We start from the raw sequence: 19154 nt of genomic DNA, 5'->3' as shown, positions 1-19154 counted from the left end.
CACTATCTCAGTTTCTTTCCTGTCTCTCTCTTACTGAAAACACTCTCCATCTGTTCCTCTCTGATACAGCCACTCACTGATCCTTGTATCAGTACAATTCAATTGAGTGCAATTTGTTGGCAGGAAATATGAAAAAGAATCAACGTGGCAAAGTAATAAATGAGCCCACAAATTCCCTCTTGCATCTCTCTCATGATCTTTTTTTCCCCTCTTGCTTAATTGGTGATCTGTTTCAAACAACTGCAAAATTCAGTCCTATGTTAGTACGTTGTTTTGTGTGCATGTATGTGTGTTTGTGTGCGATCTTGTGGTTGAGGTGAAAGTCAGCAGTGGAGTGTAAACTGCTATCAGAGCCTGCAGGGGAGCTGCAGGCAGAGCTCATAACCCCTGGCCAACCCACTCAATGATGCTTCCATCGGAATGTCATCCAGGGAAGAAAAAACAGTGTGATTGTGTGAGTAATTTGTGAAACTTATACATACCGTTCGTGTGAATTCAGGTTGGTCTGCATACCCTTTAATTTAAATGAAAGGCCTATATGCAGTTAATGCAACGCCTATACAGTATACTTGGTGTGTGTGTGTGTGTGTGTGTGTGTGTGTGTGTGTGTGTGTGTGTGTGTGTGTGTGTGGGTGGAGAATTTGCCTCCACTTTATTGGCGGTGCACTCCCCTTTCCCTTTGGCTACTGTCAATGTTATCAACTTACACTTTGAGGCAGCTGTGTGTGTTTGGACCAGTTTGAGACCTTGGGAATGAGGATATTTTTATAAAAGTGATGGAATTTTGGCTTTTTCAAAAGCCTGTTTGAGAGTTAAGACTTGGATTTAGTCATCAGGTTAGGCACCTAATGTTGATGGCCGTTAGAGGCCTGGGAATGCACCACGTCTTCATAAGTATAGGCGTACGAATGTGTGTGTGCCCATCATTACACAGCCAGCTAATTATCTAAGCAGCAAGAGGGTATTTTCGTCTATTTAAAAAAGTAAATTGGATTTATTGTATCGTTGTTGAAGGCCTAAATCCCATTTGCCAATGAGCTCTTTTTGAGGTCAGAGTTGAGAGGTCTGGTCAGGTTTTTTTGAAGACTAAAGGATGTGTTACTGCAGACAGAATTTTCAAATATTCCTTACTTCATTTGGAGAACATAATGGTCTAGTTAAAGACAATTATACCAGGGCAGCTCATGGCTGCTTCTTGTGATTGAGAATCCTGAGGTCATATCCAATTTATTTGTGTAATGGCCCTTTCCAATTCCCATTTTTTCACAAATGGCCTAATGTGTTCTCAAAATTAAACCCATTCTAGAGGCATATTTACACAATTTACAGCCAACAATGAATTCTGAATTAAATAACCAAATTTAAAAATTGACGCACCCTGACTGATACTTTTGTCCCAACCTCACCCACTGAGGGCCAGATGCACTAACGCTTTTACGCCCACTTCAGGCATATTTGTTACGCAACTTGCGCGTAAAAGCATGGCGAGGTATGTACAAACAGGCCGCACTGAGGTAAAAGCGCAGGCTGCCTGTCGCGGGGACTGAAAATGGCAAATTGCGCTTTTCCGTGACATGCATATTCATGGGAGGGTGAAGGGGAAAGTGGGAGTTTCCCATAAAGAGATGGGAGGAGAAGCGTAAAGTGCGCCTAATTATGTGTTACGTATTTTGCGGTGAAAAATCTCCGCCTCTTAAAAGCAGTTTATCAGTGTTTTAAGCCCCCAACGTCTCCTTCCAGTCAGCGCTGCCTGTAAGTCACTAGGATTAGGCAATGGTTAAGGTTAGGGTTAGGTGCCTTGAAGTCAACGGTTGCAGCGCTGCCTTGAAGTCGATTAGGCAATGGTTATGGTTATGGTTACGGTTATGGTTAGGGTTAGGGTTAAGGTTAGGGTTAGGTGCCTTGAAGTCAACGGTCGCAGCGCTGCCTGGAAGGAGACGTTGGGGGCTTAAAACACCATCTAGCTTAAAAGCAGGTGTAAACCAGCCGCAAGCGGGTTTCCTCGCATATGCCTCCTGGTGAAATGGCAGCAATAATCCGAGCAAGACGAAGATAGGCCAAGGAGACGAGCTGAAAAGATTTTTGCCACAAGGATCACACTTTTTCAATTGAGGGAACACAAAATCATTAAGCGTTACAGATTAAGCAGCCATGCAATATTACAGTTACTGGAAGAAATCAAAGATGACATTGAATCTCCGACTCAGCGTTCACATTCCATTCCAGCAGTTGTTAAACTCCTCGCTACATTACAAATATTGGCATCAGGATCATTTCAAACAGTCATAGCATCAGCAGTGGGAATATCGCAGTCTGCACTCAGCCGTATCATAGCACAAGTACTTAACGCTTTGCTACAGAGCACTAGTCAATACATACATTTCCCCACCACTAATGCCGAAATAACACGCATCAAGCTGTTACCTCATAAACAGATCAACTTCGTTATCGCTAAATCTTTTTTTTCGCTGTTTCGACTTGATGGCTGATCCATGATAGAAAGATGCATGCAATTTACGGTATAGTGGGTGGAGAAAGGTGCGACATGAGCTGAAGTATCACAGCGTGCGCTTTCTGCGGGTTGGCCATGGCGCTGATAAGTGCCATGAGTGTCTTGGTATTATTTAGTCCCCCAGGAATGCTACGTTTCTATAGTTGCAGTTATCAAGTTGGTATTCGATGTATGTGTCTATGTATGCATATGCAGCTACCATACATTTTATTGATAACTGATTTGTGATGTTGTTAGGTAGCTTTCTATTGAGATTCTATTGTTGAACAAGACTAATGTGAAGCATATATTTTTACTTTTTCGATTATCTATACTGTATGTCACAAATGTACCAAGGGCAGAAACTTGTTCTTGTTAGGGCTGCACGATATGAGGAAACTATCTAATTGCGATTATTTTAACTGATATTGCAATTGTGATATGAGTCACGATATTGGAGGGAACGATTATGTTTGTATCATTCTCATTGAAAAATATTTCAATTAAAATGATTATTGTGTGATTTTTGCAAAGATTTAGTCTGTCGCATACGATTTGTAGGCTGGGACGTCTCTGCAGTGCCACAATACTTAATTCAGAATAGGTTGACACATATTTTACCTTTAACAAATATTGCCCCCCCCCCTGTGATTTGGATATTGCACTATTCCATACTGCGATTTCGAAAAACAAATTGCAATTAATTGTGCAGCCCTAGTTCTTGTTCATGAATGAAAATGAAACCAACAGTGGTGGATCAAACATTACTCTAAGCAAAACTGGCTGTCCATAGTGTGCATCCACTGCAGAGTTACCAAAGCAGCTTTACTTTCTCTCTGTTCTACGTTCTGATCAGGCTGTAGTTACCAGCACTGCCTCAATCAGTGTGTCTGAACACTTTTTGACAATGTGGAGCCGGCCTTTCAGTTCTCTCGCTCTCGTTCTCACTTGATCAGTGTCTCCACGAGTCACTCTCATCTTCTCTTTTCCTCACTTGCCCCATCCCACAACTTCCCTCTCTTCCTTCTCTCTCCATGTCTCTCTTTACTTCCCCTTCCTGGCTTTGTCCTTCCATTTCTACTACTCTTTCCCATATATCCATCCATCTCACCCCTCCCTCCTCTATCTGTCTCCCTCTCTATACGGCAGACAGTGCACGCCTGATAAGCTACATGTCTTGAGAGCTTTTCATCTGTGTCAGGTCTCTCCTCCTCCAACTACTCTCTGAAACTCACTAAGGACATGAGTACTAGTGCTCAGTCCTCTGAAGTGTGTCTGCCTGACTGTCTTGTTTCATTATATCTGCCCTCCAACTTACTTGGCAGAATCAATGCGGTCATACATAGTCTCATTTAGTCTGGTGTATGTAACAATTGTGCCGTGCACAGAAAAAGTACACCCAGCCCAAACAGGCTTGCAAGACACCATTATTTATAGCAAGGGACCAGATACCAGAATAGCAACATCAATTAAACAAATAAACCTTCTTGTCTTTATTGCCATGCTTTAGAGACAAAAGTCACCAACTTATATACATTAAATCTAAACAACCACTCCATTTGGTCGTCATCAGTACACCAGAACATTTCAGGATTTTGAACAGACATTTCATTGAAGATGGGTGTTCTTAACTCATCATAATAAGGACTACACAAAAGAAAATGGGATTCATTCTCAACTTCTCCTAATTCACATAGTTCACACAACCTTTTATCTTCTTGGAAGTTTTTAAATCTACCAACTTCAAGGGCAAGGGGAAAGATTCCTGTTCTCAACTAAGCCACTAACGAGATCTGACTCCTCGAGACGTTTGCTGTAACATAAAGTTACTCTTAAGTAACTTACTTCAGATTGTGTTCATGCTGCAGGTTAAATTATTATGATATATATATATTGTAATTGGACTTCTTCAAAAACAGCATCCACAGAGAGTTGTGTGCATGTACACGTCACCATATCTGTCCTTCAGTCCACTGACTATACCCTTTCACTAGTGCCATCTAGTCTACTGTACAGGACAGTATCTGTCTGTCTGACGATGTGACTGAAGTCATTCAACTTGCTCTGAACTAAAAAATACAGAAATGCACAGATTTTTGGAGGTGAACTGTCTTCCACCAACAAATCAATCTCTAAGCAACCTCCCTGGTGCCATCATTTCATATACCATTTGATCTACCTACCTGTGTGTCACTGTAGCTGTCACTTCCCAAATGTTCTGCTAATTCTGCTCTTGTTAGACCAATATTTAAGTCCTGTCTTCCCCCTCTTCCCATAATTCCTTCTCCTTGTTCCCTCACTAGACATAGTCTGTGGCTGGATGATTACACAGACGTTCTCTGACAACTTGAAATGTGATAAATGACTCCCTTTCCTTTCTGCCCCCCTATGTCTCTTCTGCTAGATGTATATCCAAACTACCACCCTGACCATCTCTCTCAGCCTGTCTGCCTCCGTGTCTCTGGGGATGCTCTACATGCCCAAGGTCTACATCATTCTCTTCCACCCCGAGCAGAACGTACCCAAACGAAAACGCAGCTTCAAGGTGAGTTGCAGTAAAATACTTGAGTCTCACGTTACATTTCTGTAATATTTTTCATATGTCAAACGGTTTGATTTGATATTTTGACTGATAAGAAATATGAACAATGCTGATGAAATGAGGATAACAAATCTAACAATACACTATACGGAATTACATAAACTAAAGAATGAAACCGGAATTTGTATCACGCTAATTCAATTCGTCATTCAATTCAATTCATAAAATCAAAGAAGGCTGCTTTGTGCCGATAAACGTGGGCTGCTGCCCAGTTCTATTTTTAATGTAAGATTTCGATATGAAATAGCCATCTAAATAAAGGCTTTTTATTTTTTCACAAGAAGAGTGCCTTGGAACTTTATTCTCTTTGAAGTTTTTGTTCCCTTTCCGAAGAGCACCTTCATCGTTTGTTTTGAACTTTTTTTCTTTAAAAAAATCAATTGATCTGAATGTGAATGCGTGATGATGCAGGCAATTGTGACAGCTGCTGCCATGTCAGGGAAACTGAGCCAGAAGGGAGGAGACCGGCCCAACGGAGAGGTGAAGACTGAGCTATGTGAGAGCATGGAGACCAACAGTGAGTAAGAGAACACTAAAGTTTTATAACTACACATATAATAAACTATATCAACAGACCCATTTTTATAACATATAAACATAACATAACATAAATCCATATAAAATTTAAATACACGCATAGTGATCCAGGCTAAAACATATGTACAATAATGCACATACATATAGAGAGGTTACAACTGAATACAGCTGTTCTTATGGGGTTATTTAGTCTTTCAATCAAATATTGATCTCATTCTCCCAGCATGTGGGTAATACATTAATATTATCACTTTTATTGCATGTCATGATGGAGTAGCATGATACAAACAAAGAAACAAATAATTTACCTTGTGTACATTTATTAGTTGTACGGTTTGCATGAGGCTTTCGTTTTGATTTAATTCAGTAAAAGTTTAATTTCAATTTTTAAAATTAATTTCACGGCTGTTTTTTGTTTGCGTGGCAAACCAGCTGCAACACTGACCTTTTTAAATAGCATGTTGTGTCTTCTAGCATTGACAGTGAAGCGTTGTTACATTCACTTTGAAACTATTTTGTGTCGAGCTGGTTCTGCTACGTCAGCAATCTGCGGATGAAATGACAGGAGTGCATGTGAATGTGCATGTGTGCGTGAGTGCATGCAAATGCATGATTAGCTGTTAGTGTATATGTGTGGACGCATGTTCTTGTATGAGTCTCCATCAATCTGGGGGAAGTGGATGTGTGTGTGTGTGTGCGCGCGCGCGCATGTATTTCTCTCCATAGTTCAAGTGGTGTTTGTACTGTAAACGTGTCTCCATCAGTAATCTCAAAAACACATGTATGTCTCAGCTTTGCTGTGCACGTGTTTCTGTGCAGTCCATGAATACTGCGGGTGTATAATACATTTCAGACCTGTGAAGGCAAACTACGTTTTCCAGAGGAGGACTTTATTACCAGTAGTGAAGGAAGCAGGTTACAGGTCATTCATTTAGCCATTAGTTAAACAACTTAGTCTTAGTCTTAATCTCCTTACATACTTCACTTAACAAACAATGAAATTGCGAATTATTAAGTTCCATATGGTCCAAGGTGGTCAAAATTTATTTATGTAACAGTGATTAGCGAAATGCAAGTTCACGAGTCTTTACTTTTGGTACCTGACATTTTGCTTGCATTCCTCTCTCTCTCTCTCTCTCTCTCTCTCTCTCTCTCTCTCTATATCTATATATATATATATATATATATATATATATATATATATATATATATATATCAAGGACCTTTTTCCATTACTCTAAAAGTGTGATGGCGAAACACAATTGAAAGAAAGAAAAAAAATAATAATAAAAGGGTTGTATGAAAGCATCAGAGTATAACAATGGCTCAGTTAGAGGCCTGCCATGGCTGCGAAAACATTGACATTTACCATAGAACGCTTGAGGGGACACAAGACATAATGGGTTTGACAAAAAGCCCCAACTACTCAGGTGGACTGTGGATGTGACACTGTAACGTGACCACCTGAAGCAAAATCTGCTCTCAACTGCTCTTTCTTCTGTTCCTTTTCCTTCCATACCTTCCATACCTCCAATATGTCTCTTCTCTTTCATTTTCCCTTTCCCTCCTTATTTTGTTTATTTTTTTTTTATTTTTCTTGTCCTCACACCTTGGCCCCATCTTTTTATCATCTTCTTTCCTTCTTTCCATGTTCCACCCTTTTCGTATTCACGCAGCTTCATCAACTAAAACGACATATGTCAGCTACAGCAATCATGCCATTTGAAGGGACCACAAAGGATGAAGAAAGGGATTGGACAGGAGAGGGGGGCGTGTCTTGGGGCAGTGCCAAGTGGAAGAAGGAGCCATCGTTCTTAGCCGATTGGCCGAAGAACTGGCGGACAGACTGAGCGCCCAATGGAATCCAAGCATGAGACATTTTGTATTGTTCCGCATCAAACCACAGAGAGGTGGGACCACATAAACAGCCAGTCAGTGTGCCTGCTTTCCCGCTGCTCACAGCTCATTGGTCCTAACATGAACTTACCTGTTTAAAAAAAAAAAGAGACAACATGAAAAAAGTGACATACCATAGGACACTGTGGTGGACAGAGTAACTATTAAAACCTACAAAAAAATATCATAAAATCATAAAAAAAAAAAAAAAATACTCTCAGAAACCATGTAGACATAATATCTAAAAGGGCAAATGTGGAGCCGGAAAAGAGATTTACAGATTACATTTTAAAAGATATTAAAAAAGAGAAATGTAAGAGGAAATCTATGAGACTCAAACATGTTTGTTGTTATTCTCTACTTGTAAGTACTTTTGTGGTTGTGACGATTTTTTCATTCTTGTCTCACCGTTGTCTGATGGATTGCCCTTGCATAATGAGATGAGTGTGTTCCCTCTTGCTGTCTTGGCTAACCGGGTTGTAGCCTTGGGTTGTGAACCTGTAAAATGCCATGGTTGAAGCATGCCAGTTTTTATACAAAAAGGAGATTTATTTATAATAAAGGAATGTTTTGCAAATGTGTAGATTGGTGGTTGTTTGTACGTTTGTTTGTTGTTTTGACGGTGATCCCTTAGCAGATTAGTTATTACATCCCGTCTTAAATGATCTGTAGATAAATGGATGGATTAAGGATTATGGCACTGCTTCACATCAGCATCATGCTTATTATTTGTAGATGTAGATATATACGTATAGCGATCATGCTTTAAGCATTCCTTTTTCCTCATTTTTAGTTTATTAGCCCACTACTTTGATCTAGACTGACATATCTTAACTATTGGATTACCATGGAAATGTGTACAGACAAAGGGTCACCCCAATTATTCAACTATTCGAAGATTCAATCTTACCCCTATTTTCCACCGGGCGCGTCTGTGCTGGGTTCCGGGCACCTCGCAACCCCTGTGAGCAATCGGGGCCATTCAAGTCAATGCTTGATAATCCACCAGTCGCGCTGCGGCGTGTCCCAGAAGGGTGCATGAAGCGGCTTTCCGCTCCGCTAAAGATACGCACCAGGTCTATTTTCACATGAGCGGCGGGGCGTTCGGACAGCCGGGCAGGAAGTGAAACAGCGAGAGTATCCAGTCAATTTACCAAAATACCCCCCCCCCCCAATAGTGTATACGTCTTCTCTGCAACACCATGGACAACGAGAGATTCATCTTGGAGGTGGAAACGCCAACAAAAACAAGGAATCATGAGCTTTATGAGGGTGCTGAATGTCTGATTTTACATAGAATTGCTTGGTTCCTCCCAATTAACCATGATAAATAGTCTGATGATAGATTAGATGACTATAGTCAACACTTGACCAATCTGATTCGACTATGTAAATGAGGGGACACCCTTAGTACAGACATTCATGGTCCCCAGAGGAAGAATCCTAATTACTGCGGTGATCCCGTGACCTTTCCTTCATCGCCACCGAATTGTTGACATTTTCGCCTATAACATTTTGTACGCACAATCACAGAAGCCAAAGTTGATAAATCCTAATGACTTTGGTCCCCTGAGTTTTCCTCTAGTGCTACCGTGAAGTTGACATTTGTGTTTCAGAATGAAATGGCTTGGCGACTGTTGGATAGATTGCCTTGGAATTGGTACAGATTTTCATGTCCCTCTCAGGATGAATTGTAATCACCTTGGTGATCCCCAGACTTTTTATCCAGTGGATCAAATCTTTTATTCATCCGATATTTTGATAAAGACATTATGACACTACCTTCAGCCTCAGCTGCACTTTGTGTTTAGTGCTTTAGCAAATGTTAGCATGCTCTGACAGAACAGTAGGACAGTTCCTTACTCTGCTCCAACATTCTTTTGATTCTCTAATAAATCCCATAATTTGGCAAATCCCTTGGTTTTATCTAGCAGAAAGGATCTCTCTGATTTTAGCACAGTTCTTATATTTCATTTATTTCCATTAAATGCTCCAAGGTCACTTCCGCCCTCCTCCTCAACTGTCCCTCGGCAGTGTGGTGATCTCCTCACTGACAAGATTTTGATGGGAGAAATCTGCCAGAAAGAAGGCCTACAGGGATAGAAAGAGATAGATATTAGAGCAAAGTGGACAGAATTCCCCTCTCTGTACACCTGCAACAACCTACCAGATGTCCAACCTTCAAATAAAAACATGAGAGCTAAGAAAGAAACAGTCAACTGCATCAGTGAATCCATTCTTGTTGGAGAGAAACAATCGATAGTGCTGAAGGCAAAATGAAAGGACAAATCACACCATTACGTGAGGATGGCGTGCCCTACACATCGGTGTCAGATGAAAAGGTGTAAAAATTCTGTGAGTGTGTTCTTGTGAATTTGTGTTCCCATACTTTTTGTAGTACGTTTGTAGTCTCTTCTGGATGCCATGAAATGCTCCCTCGATTACGGGGTTGTTGTGTAGAGAAGAAAAAGCCTTGTTCCATAAGTATAAAATCAAAGCTATAATTTCAGCAGCAGCTGGCATTGTATTTTCCAATGGCCAAATCCCAAATGCCCTTAAGCAAAACACTAAACTCCTACCTGCTTATTTACTGGAAGCTGCTCAGGAAAGATTTGAAGCGTGTTTCATGACCCTAAGCCTCAGGGAACTTGTTCATAAGCTAAATACTAACTATTACAGACAGACATGTTACCAGCAAACAATAGTGGCAGTTTGTGTGTACACCATGGCAACTGAGTGCTCATAGCTATTGTATCCTATGTACCGTGTATATAGTGTTCTACAGCTGATAGCCACATTTTCTGCAAGGCTTCCTACTTTGATTCATGTGAAAGACTTCATATAAAAGCACCAAGCATCAGCTATGTCTATTTGACTGTTTTTGGTTCCTCTTACCTTTTAGCTGTCCAGAATTTTATATTTGTCCTATAGACGAAAAAAGAACATTGGAGAATGCAGCCAAAATGTTGCATTCAACTCTCATCTTTTCTTGTGTGTAGAATGTCCCTTACTCGCGCTATCACCATGACTCTCCATACGTTCTGGATTTTTCACATCAAAAGTTACTCTGGGTATTGTAGGGAAATCCCCATCTGAAGCAGATGTCGGTAACTTCAGTTTTCTGTCACACCGTTGATGTAAACAAAGGATTAGCTGTCTGACAAATGTGATGAAATGGATAACTGTTGAGGGATCTAGGGCTGCGTCCTTCAACACTTGTTTGTCATCACGCATGTAAATGTGTCGGGAGAGTCAGCCAGTGTTTCCTGCAAAGAAACCAGATGGTGGATGTTTGAACCTCGTTGTCACTTCAGTAAGTGAGTGATACAGCTAGTTTGTGTACAGAATGGATTTGATGTGATTAATTAGCAGTGAATCAGCCTGACAACAGTGACAAAACACAGGTGTGGAAGACTGATCATAAACCAACCATAACCCATCTAAAATTATATACTACTGAATATATTACTAAGAGGCACTTTTTAGGAGCCATGATATCAGTGTTCTTATAGGCTGCTGTACATTAAAAGGTAATGCCTAACGTGACAACTTTGACAATAGGGCCTGACAAAGGTGCTGGCCAATATGACATTTCCAGGGCTTAGTATTATGTATGAAATCTCCTATGATCAAATTTCATTTTAAAAAGCCACTGAGGCAGATACAGTACCCACAATCATGTCGTTAGTTTAAAACACCCACTTTGAAATGCAAGTAATCTCATCTCTATGTAAATTTTAGACAACACGTAATTGAAAATTCAGCTGTTTTTTTTTTTTTTAAGTCAGGGTACGTCAGGTGTCTGCGCACATCCCCCCGAGCACACACTCAGCTGTGCAGCACAACTCGCCGCAGGTGTATGACCGCACGCGGAGCACCCAGACTGTGTGCGTACTGTTCAGGAAACAAGCAGGTTGATTGATGTCAAGGCATTACTCACAAGACTGTGTGTATAAAATGTATTCATCAATTTAACTTTATTTCAGACAGATAGGTCCATAATAAAGATTTATAACTGCAACTACTAACAATTAATGATCACTTAATATTCAAATGTATGTGTTTGAACTTAGAAACATAATGAGACATGCCATAAATTGTGAGCCAGATTTGAAGTCATGAATACAACAAATACTATTAGCTTTAAATAGAATTAGCTTTCTGCCTATTAGGTTTCATTTATTTCCTCAAAGTGTTTTGTTACTTTTATGTGTACTGGAAACTTTTGTTTGCACTCAAATGAGTTCAATTAAGGTTTTTGAATTGCAAGGGTGCTTAAGATGCAATTAAACCTCCTAAAATTACATTAACATCAGTTTTTGTTCTAAGCTTGCTATTAAAAAAAGACTAAAAAAACATCAGATTTTACTGAATCAAAAATATTAAAAGGATCTTAATATTACAATTAATCAAGCACACCTTCATAACTGCTCCCAGGTCAACCAACATTCAAGGCATTGTGGAACACAAAGGAAACAAAGTGTGGCTTTTCCTTCCATTGACCTTAGCTTTGAGTAATGGGCTTTTTTTAATGGCGACCTGATTAGGCATTGTTCCACTGGGACCTTGTTAGGTAAAAAAAACACCTAGTTACCTTTTCTATTAGGAGAAAGGAATACCGCGCTGCAGAAGCTATAATGCTGGACATCTAGCTTAACAACTTGGAGGAAGAAAACACAAACTACTCCTGTATTTTCTCATAAATTAAAAATACTTTTTTAGTTTTCCAATCAGTATATGTTGGTTTGTTATGTTTAGACACTATTGGCTTATTTTGACTGCAAACCGTACTGTAGGCAGTATGCAGAGAATGCTTTCCAACAGAGGTAATAATCCATGTTGTTTCCAGCCCACTAATTCAATTACCATCTCAGACTGCTGCCAGTGTGGCCAATGAAAGAGAACACAGTGGGCGGCTGAAGAAAACTGCTATCTTTTTGAAATCACACCTCTTTCCACTTGAAGTAAGTGTGTTTAAGTATGCCAGTGTGTCTTGCAAAAAAAAGAAGAAAAAAAACGGATGGTTGACCACTGTGTGATGTGTGTCCATGTGGATGGAGAATTGAGTCTGCAGGGCTGATTGGCTATGTGGATGCTGTCACCATGGTATCCAGACCAGATGTCAGTCAGTCAGAGGGTCCTGATCTGGGTCGTATTCATCAAGCGTCTCACAATCTCTGCTAGGAATCACACTGACAGGTAAACGAGTAATAAAATATTCAATACTACCATTTAATTTGAGTCAGTCAAACTGACAGTCTCTTCAAGCAGTAATCCCAGATTGACATTACCATTTTATGATACTCAGAACCATAAAATGAAATAAATGACATCTTGTAGTCTTTTCTAAGCATTTCTGGGATTTAATCTGTATAATTAAAAGACAAACCGTCTGATCTGACCACAGTTTGATGCCATAAAACAAAATGAAGTACTGAAAGTTGCAAATGAAATTTGACCTAAATTGATAAAAAATTACGCAATTTACATTTCATCTCACATGGCTAACAAATGTTAAACCTTTTTCATATTTTCACATTACTTTGGCTAGCATCGCACACCTCTGCCCATCAGAAATCAAACAAGTCAATTTCATTTTTGGTTGTTACCATAAGAAATGTTAATTTGTATCCTTGTGTCTGCACACTAGATTTGATTGTTGCTACACCTGTCAAGCCTTCTGTTCTTGTGTGGAACATATGCACTTTATAATAAACAGTGGCAGATTGCGTGGCTTGATTTTAGACAGAGAGAGACAAAAACAGGTTTCTCATTTCTAGCTGGCGACCCCCCCATTTTGCTGGCTGACATGACAGTTGTTATTAGCAGATTTCATTGTTTAACTGTAGCTAGCTAGCTATCCATAGAGAAGACACGGAAGGGTAGATATAGAAACAACATTGTTCTCTTGTAGTTTACTAGTTACCTGGGATACGGACAAATCTAAGAGTCAGGTTCCAAACTGATTCACATTTGAGATTTGGTCTGGCGATGTCAGGCTAGTTTACTAGTGCTGCATACACAACATGGGGAAATCCAAAGCTTGACAGGCCTGCTGTTCCTAGTTACGGTCGTTAAGTTAATAGTACTAATAGTTAATGTTAGGAACAGTTGTTTTTTGGTGGAGGCGGTTAGGGAATGTCAATTGAAAAGTATAGTTTTGAACTTATCCCAACCTGTTTTTTTCTGCCTGACCTTCTGTTCTTTTTTTTTTTAACTTTATAGAAATGTTTCACGCCAGTGTGCAGCCATAAAAACAATCTATGTGGGAAGCCTAAGTTATTACTTTCCCAACAAATTCCTCAAGATGATCTGTAGTTTGGTTTAAAAAAAAGTTTTAATTACTTTGCTCCTCTCTCTTCAGACACTCTATACTGTAATAGAATTGCATTGCTTCATTTACTCTATAACTGTCCTCCATATCCTAAACCTTGAGCAGATAACCATGTAATCTGGAGTTTAGAGGAAGATTGTTTTAGTATTGAATTTATTCATTTATTCAAATATCATTTTTATTGAATTTGGCCAAAGGGGAAGCATTTTTTATTTTATTCTTCTTTATCTCATTGCTAATAGGATTTACTGGCACTGGAGAATCAAAAGTAGTTTGTTTGTTTTATTTTCCTATTTCCAGTTCAGTATTTTATTTAGTACAACACTATGTGAGTGTGAACCTGGAACCAAACACACACACACACACACACACACACACACACACACACACACACACACACACACACACACACACATACACATATACATACACACACACACACACACACACACACACACACACACACACACACACACACACACACACACACACAGTTATCTAAATAAACACAGTATTCACAGTATTTTCAGATAGTGTATGTTAGTCTAGCCCTGAACAATTGCAGCTTTAAGACATAAAATATTTAGAGACTTTGGCACAAATACTGAATCTAAATAAATTGAGAATAATGGATATGTGTTTTAAGAGTATTTGTAGCGATGATGGTGACTATCTTTACCGATATTACAAACCTTCTGCCTATTATATTTTTGCTCCCCAATCACTTCACAGTTCCTAATTTTCGCAGGTCGTCTTTTGGGACACGTAAATGCATCAACAACACTGTGGCAGTGTGTGTGTGGCTGTGTACACTTCCAGTCATTCCTGTTTGTGAGTGTGTGTGCACAATTGTTTCCGTTAGTCCTCTGTGCATGTGTGTCTGCTTGTATAAACATACCCCTGTGAGGAAACGGGACACCTGGGAGAGACGCCAACGACAGAAATGTCTCACCTGTCAATCAAGTGCTTCCTACACTGTTGTGCTGAGGAGGAGGAGGAGGAAGAGAAATTTAAAATGCTTCCATCCCTTTAATGAGGAAGGCCTCCATTTGGGAGTTAAGAGTGCTTAAGGAACGGAACAGTGATTTGAGAGGGAAAACAAAGAATGAAAAACAGCCTGTTTCTCTGTGTTCTAAGGTTTCTCAGGCAGCGTGCAAAACCTCCCAGCCGAGACTTTATCGTAATTAGCTCTGTCAGATGGCCTGTGCCAGGGGAAGCTATTACCTTAAATAGACTCACCAGTGAAACGGATCCTGGTTCTTGCAGATGTTTGCATGCCTGTTGAAGATACAGCTGGCTGACGCCGGTGCGGGCACTTTTCCAGTTTTTGCGAGTGTGATTACTGATGCAGAATTAAAATAGATACATTGGGAGTTCTCAAGGAAACCATGTGTTGAACATAGAGCTTATTGTTACCTGCTATACACAAGCTGGTTTAGAAATGAAAAAGAACACAAAAGAGAAACATAGAGGACAATATTGGAGTAGCTGTGAATAAACCGAATTTAAACCCTTTCGATCTATTAGACTTACTTAGACTACTAAACCTGTTAGTCTTAACACCTCATTGATTTCTCTTAACCCCAGTTACTTACACAGAAGTGTAAAATAGCAACTGGGGATTCTTATACAAATCAGTTTCATTTTCAATTGGTCGGCATGCACAAAAACACGGTGTACAAAAATAACTTCTTCCTGTGAAGGGCTCATTGCATGGGTGGAAACTGGTCTAAATTCAAAAAATGTAAAAATGCATGTCTCCTTTAAAATCAATCCAAGGCACCCCGTATTTTACATGCTATGTAAAATAAAGGCATTTTAATTTTGCACAAGTCCAGTTTCCACCCATGCAATGAGCCCTTCACAGGATGAAGTAAACACAGAGCACCCGGAATATCCAAAGAGAGCACCTGTACTGTACAAGAAAGACCCAGCAGTGCTTCCACTCCTTTGTCTGCATGTAAAAAAATAACTGTTTTGCGATTAGTTTTAAAGTTGTTGGCTTGTTTAGCTAGAATAAGATCAGGTGATTTGAATATGCTGTTGGTGTTTCACTGTGTCACTGTCAGAGTAGGTGTGCATATGTGTATCCTGTCCACACAGTTTGGAACATGCTGTTCCAAACTGTTTTCTGCGACATAAACAAGTGCAGTGAATCCTGACTCACAGGATGTGACACATCTAAGTGCCTTTTACAGCCTACCGTGTCGTTTCCCGTAACAGAGAGGAGGCAAGCCAGAGTTAAGCTGTTTCCTTCATTTGCAAATGTAATGCTAATTTAAATTCAGAAATGTAAGTAGTTAGTAGTAGTTGTCCAGATGCATTTGAACTGTATAAGCATTGCTTATTCATTTGACAGATGTGTTTTGTTTTACTAATATTACCAGTCCTGAACATTTATTCAGTTTTAAGTGAAAGTATTGTATTATTAATACGATTTTTTACTAGGGCTGACCCGAATGTTTCAAAGCTTCGATCCTTATATACCCCATGGTAATCAACATCCCAATCAGGATTCGAATGTTTGTATTATTTTTTTATTATTATTATTATTATTATTATTATTATTATACATGCATTACCCCAAAAATCCCGAATAGCCCATGAAATACGGAATAGGAATCACACATCATTTATGCATCCCGTTAATTATAATTCCTTATCAGACGGAGCACTGTTTGTTGTGTGTGTGTGTGTGTGTGTGTGTGTGTGTGTGTGTGTGTGTGTGTGTGTGTGTGTGTGTGTGTGTGTGTGTGTGTGTGTGTGTGTGTGTGCGTGCGTGCGTGCGTGCGTGCGTGTGTGGGGGGCCCTAGGTGTGGCACTTTCCCGGGTACTGAAATCGATAGACAGACAGACGGATAAACATGTCACAGCCTTCCTCACTTAATCATGGCGCTTGGCCTTAGCTGTCATCTAACGTTACCAGCACTGAAACTGAAAGTTTGACCGCGTAAGGGCTAGCAACTCGGCTGCAACTATTTGAATGCAAGATGTTGAAAAAGTCAAGAATCTGAATTTTTTTTAAATCCTGCAAAGATGACCCCCAAGAAGTTGAGTGCCAGATATGCCAAAGGAAACTGGCAGATCACAAATCTGCGAGTTAGGCAAATCACCTATGAACTGTAAGGAACAGCTTATCCTTAATAAAGTATGATTGCCAGGCCTTTTAAATTATATGTATGTATATTTTTAGATGTGTAATTAATTTCACAGCAGCTGGCTTACCTGCATTCTGGGCTGATTAACAGACAGCAGAGACGTTTAGGAAAACAGTCAGTATGGATTGGATAATCACATCAAATAATTTTCATGTCGGATCAATTAGAAGAAATCAACAGAAGAAATTCTCGCTCACCAGCTGGCAAAATCAATTTTACTGTGTAAGAGTTAGAGAATTAAGTTTTATTTACTGATATTTTTAAATGCAGTCTTTTCAAAACACCATCTAACAGGACATAGGCTTGGACACCTCTTGATCTCTACTTCTTTATATCTGTGTGGAGATAGTCATGAATAAGGAATGCTAAGAGCCTTATTTATATGCTGAGAAAAAGTAAGAGCAAATTTAGCTACATATGACAGGAATGGAATGGACAGGTATAGCTTGATCATTGTATAGATATACTTTCAACAAAGAAAAGAAAGCATTTACCCAAATGTTACCTATTTGGATACTGCTAAACAGTATGTCACATACATGTCAGCTCCCAGTCAAACCCCATCGATCCAATGATCTGCTTTCTTCTAAAGAAAGCTAAAACCTGCATGTGACTAATAGAGGAGCAGGAGATAACACTATAATCCCATACCCTTCTCTTCTGGTATCATAACAGGCCATCTGTCACCGAGGGGCAGATTATCTACACAACTCTAAGGTCACACTTTGACAAGATTATGAGGTGCAAGGGTGACGAGTGTGTGGCTAACGCCTATAGAAGCCGAGTTGACTTACAGCTGTTAACAGCTACTGTGCTGCCTACATGGTGTTAGCATCTGGCATATGGCTGGTAGAAGATAGCTACCTTAAATCTTGTGAAGAGAGGGAGAGCAAAGGGAACTGTAATTTCAGGATGTGGAGAGGAAGGGAAGGCGGAGGAGGGTATGGAGAAAAGTGGGATAACTGGGTAGAGAAAGGCAGGATAAAAGATTACACATTGAAAGGATTTCTGGCTCCAAAAATGTATATGGCCATACATCTGTTACTTTGACATCCCTCTGTTTATAGCTGACTGCATGTTGCTTAATGCTCCCTGAAAGAGGATGAAAATGAGGTGATTGCAGAGGGAGAAACAGGAGGAGAGAACTCCTCCCGGTTTATAGCTCACTACACGGTAGCATGCAGAGCATCTGCTAAGAGTTTGCTACATGTGGTTAACATCTGCTGTAGCATGTGACTGTATAAATATTAGCTGGCAAGCTAAGCCGTGAAGAAATGAACGGTACAGGAGGAGCAGGTGCTTTAAGAGGCATGTTCTGTATCAGCTATTAACACACAGTTCTAGTTCACATCCAGCTTCTGTGCAAATCTGATTTAGTTGGATTATGTTGACACCTTTGAAACGTGCTTCCAGTATACACGTTAAAATGGTTCTCTTATCCTCACAAAACACACATGACTCTCGCAGGTAGAGGCTTTAAAATCTACAGTACACATATTGGGCCTCTTTCATGGAGATTCGCTCTCAACGATTTAGCACCCCTCCTCCCCCCTCTCTCGTATATGCTATAAAAAGCTGCAACTTACTAACACAAAAAATGGCGGTTAATACGGAGAAACACCCCCTCAAATCAATTTTCACATCGCACCAAAGTGATAACAACAACGGATGACAGAGAGGATAAGGAAATGGGATAGAGGAACTTTCTAAAAAAATAATGATTTATTGACAAGTGTGTCTGCGGACTCCATGTCTCAATGAGTCAATCCTGGAAAAAAAATCCTTTCTCCCCATTTGCTTGACAATAGGAATTAATTTCAAATCACGCGTACATCTCCCTGATGAACGTAATTGCTTTTCAGGCTGCGCTTTGCCAGAGAGAACCTTGACAGTGGAAATGAAGCTGACACACAATCTTGTCCTCCCATTGTACTCAGGAGTGGAATACACACAGGGTTTTGTCAGTGATTTTGTCACAGCCATTTGTCTCTGAACAATGGGTGACTTTGCTGATGTTACTGGTGCTGACCTGAACTTTCTCCTTACAGTTTTGAAGAATTGAACAGCAGAGGAGAGGATTAAGGAGGAGGAGAGCAAGGAGGAGACTAAAGAGACAGACAGAGAGAAATAATTAGC

The 19154-nt window shown here is 39.9% G+C and overlaps 1 protein-coding gene across 7 annotated transcripts in view; it reads left to right on the top strand.

Annotated features, from left to right (window-relative positions):
• The window catches only part of grm8a (glutamate receptor, metabotropic 8a), a 419149-nt gene that overhangs the window by 244581 nt on the left and 155414 nt on the right, over positions 1 to 19154 (top strand). For 3 of the 7 annotated variants that reach the window (XM_031284748.2, XM_035995865.1, XM_035995866.1), the window contains 2 exons: positions 4896 to 5036; positions 5505 to 5610. In XM_031284748.2, the coding sequence (XP_031140608.1) occupies positions 4896 to 5036; positions 5505 to 5610 (247 nt within the window). Of the gene's footprint in view, positions 1 to 4895; positions 5037 to 5504; positions 5615 to 6850; positions 6899 to 7306; positions 8104 to 19154 lie in introns of those variants that run through there. The other 4 variants (XM_031284749.2, XM_031284753.2, XM_035995867.1 and 1 more) reach the window with 4 other exon arrangements.

This window comes from Sander lucioperca, chromosome 20 (genome assembly GCF_008315115.2).
Source record: "Sander lucioperca isolate FBNREF2018 chromosome 20, SLUC_FBN_1.2, whole genome shotgun sequence".
Classification (NCBI taxonomy): Eukaryota; Metazoa; Chordata; class Actinopteri; order Perciformes; family Percidae; genus Sander; species Sander lucioperca.
This window is presented reverse-complemented; position numbering and strand designations above follow the sequence as displayed.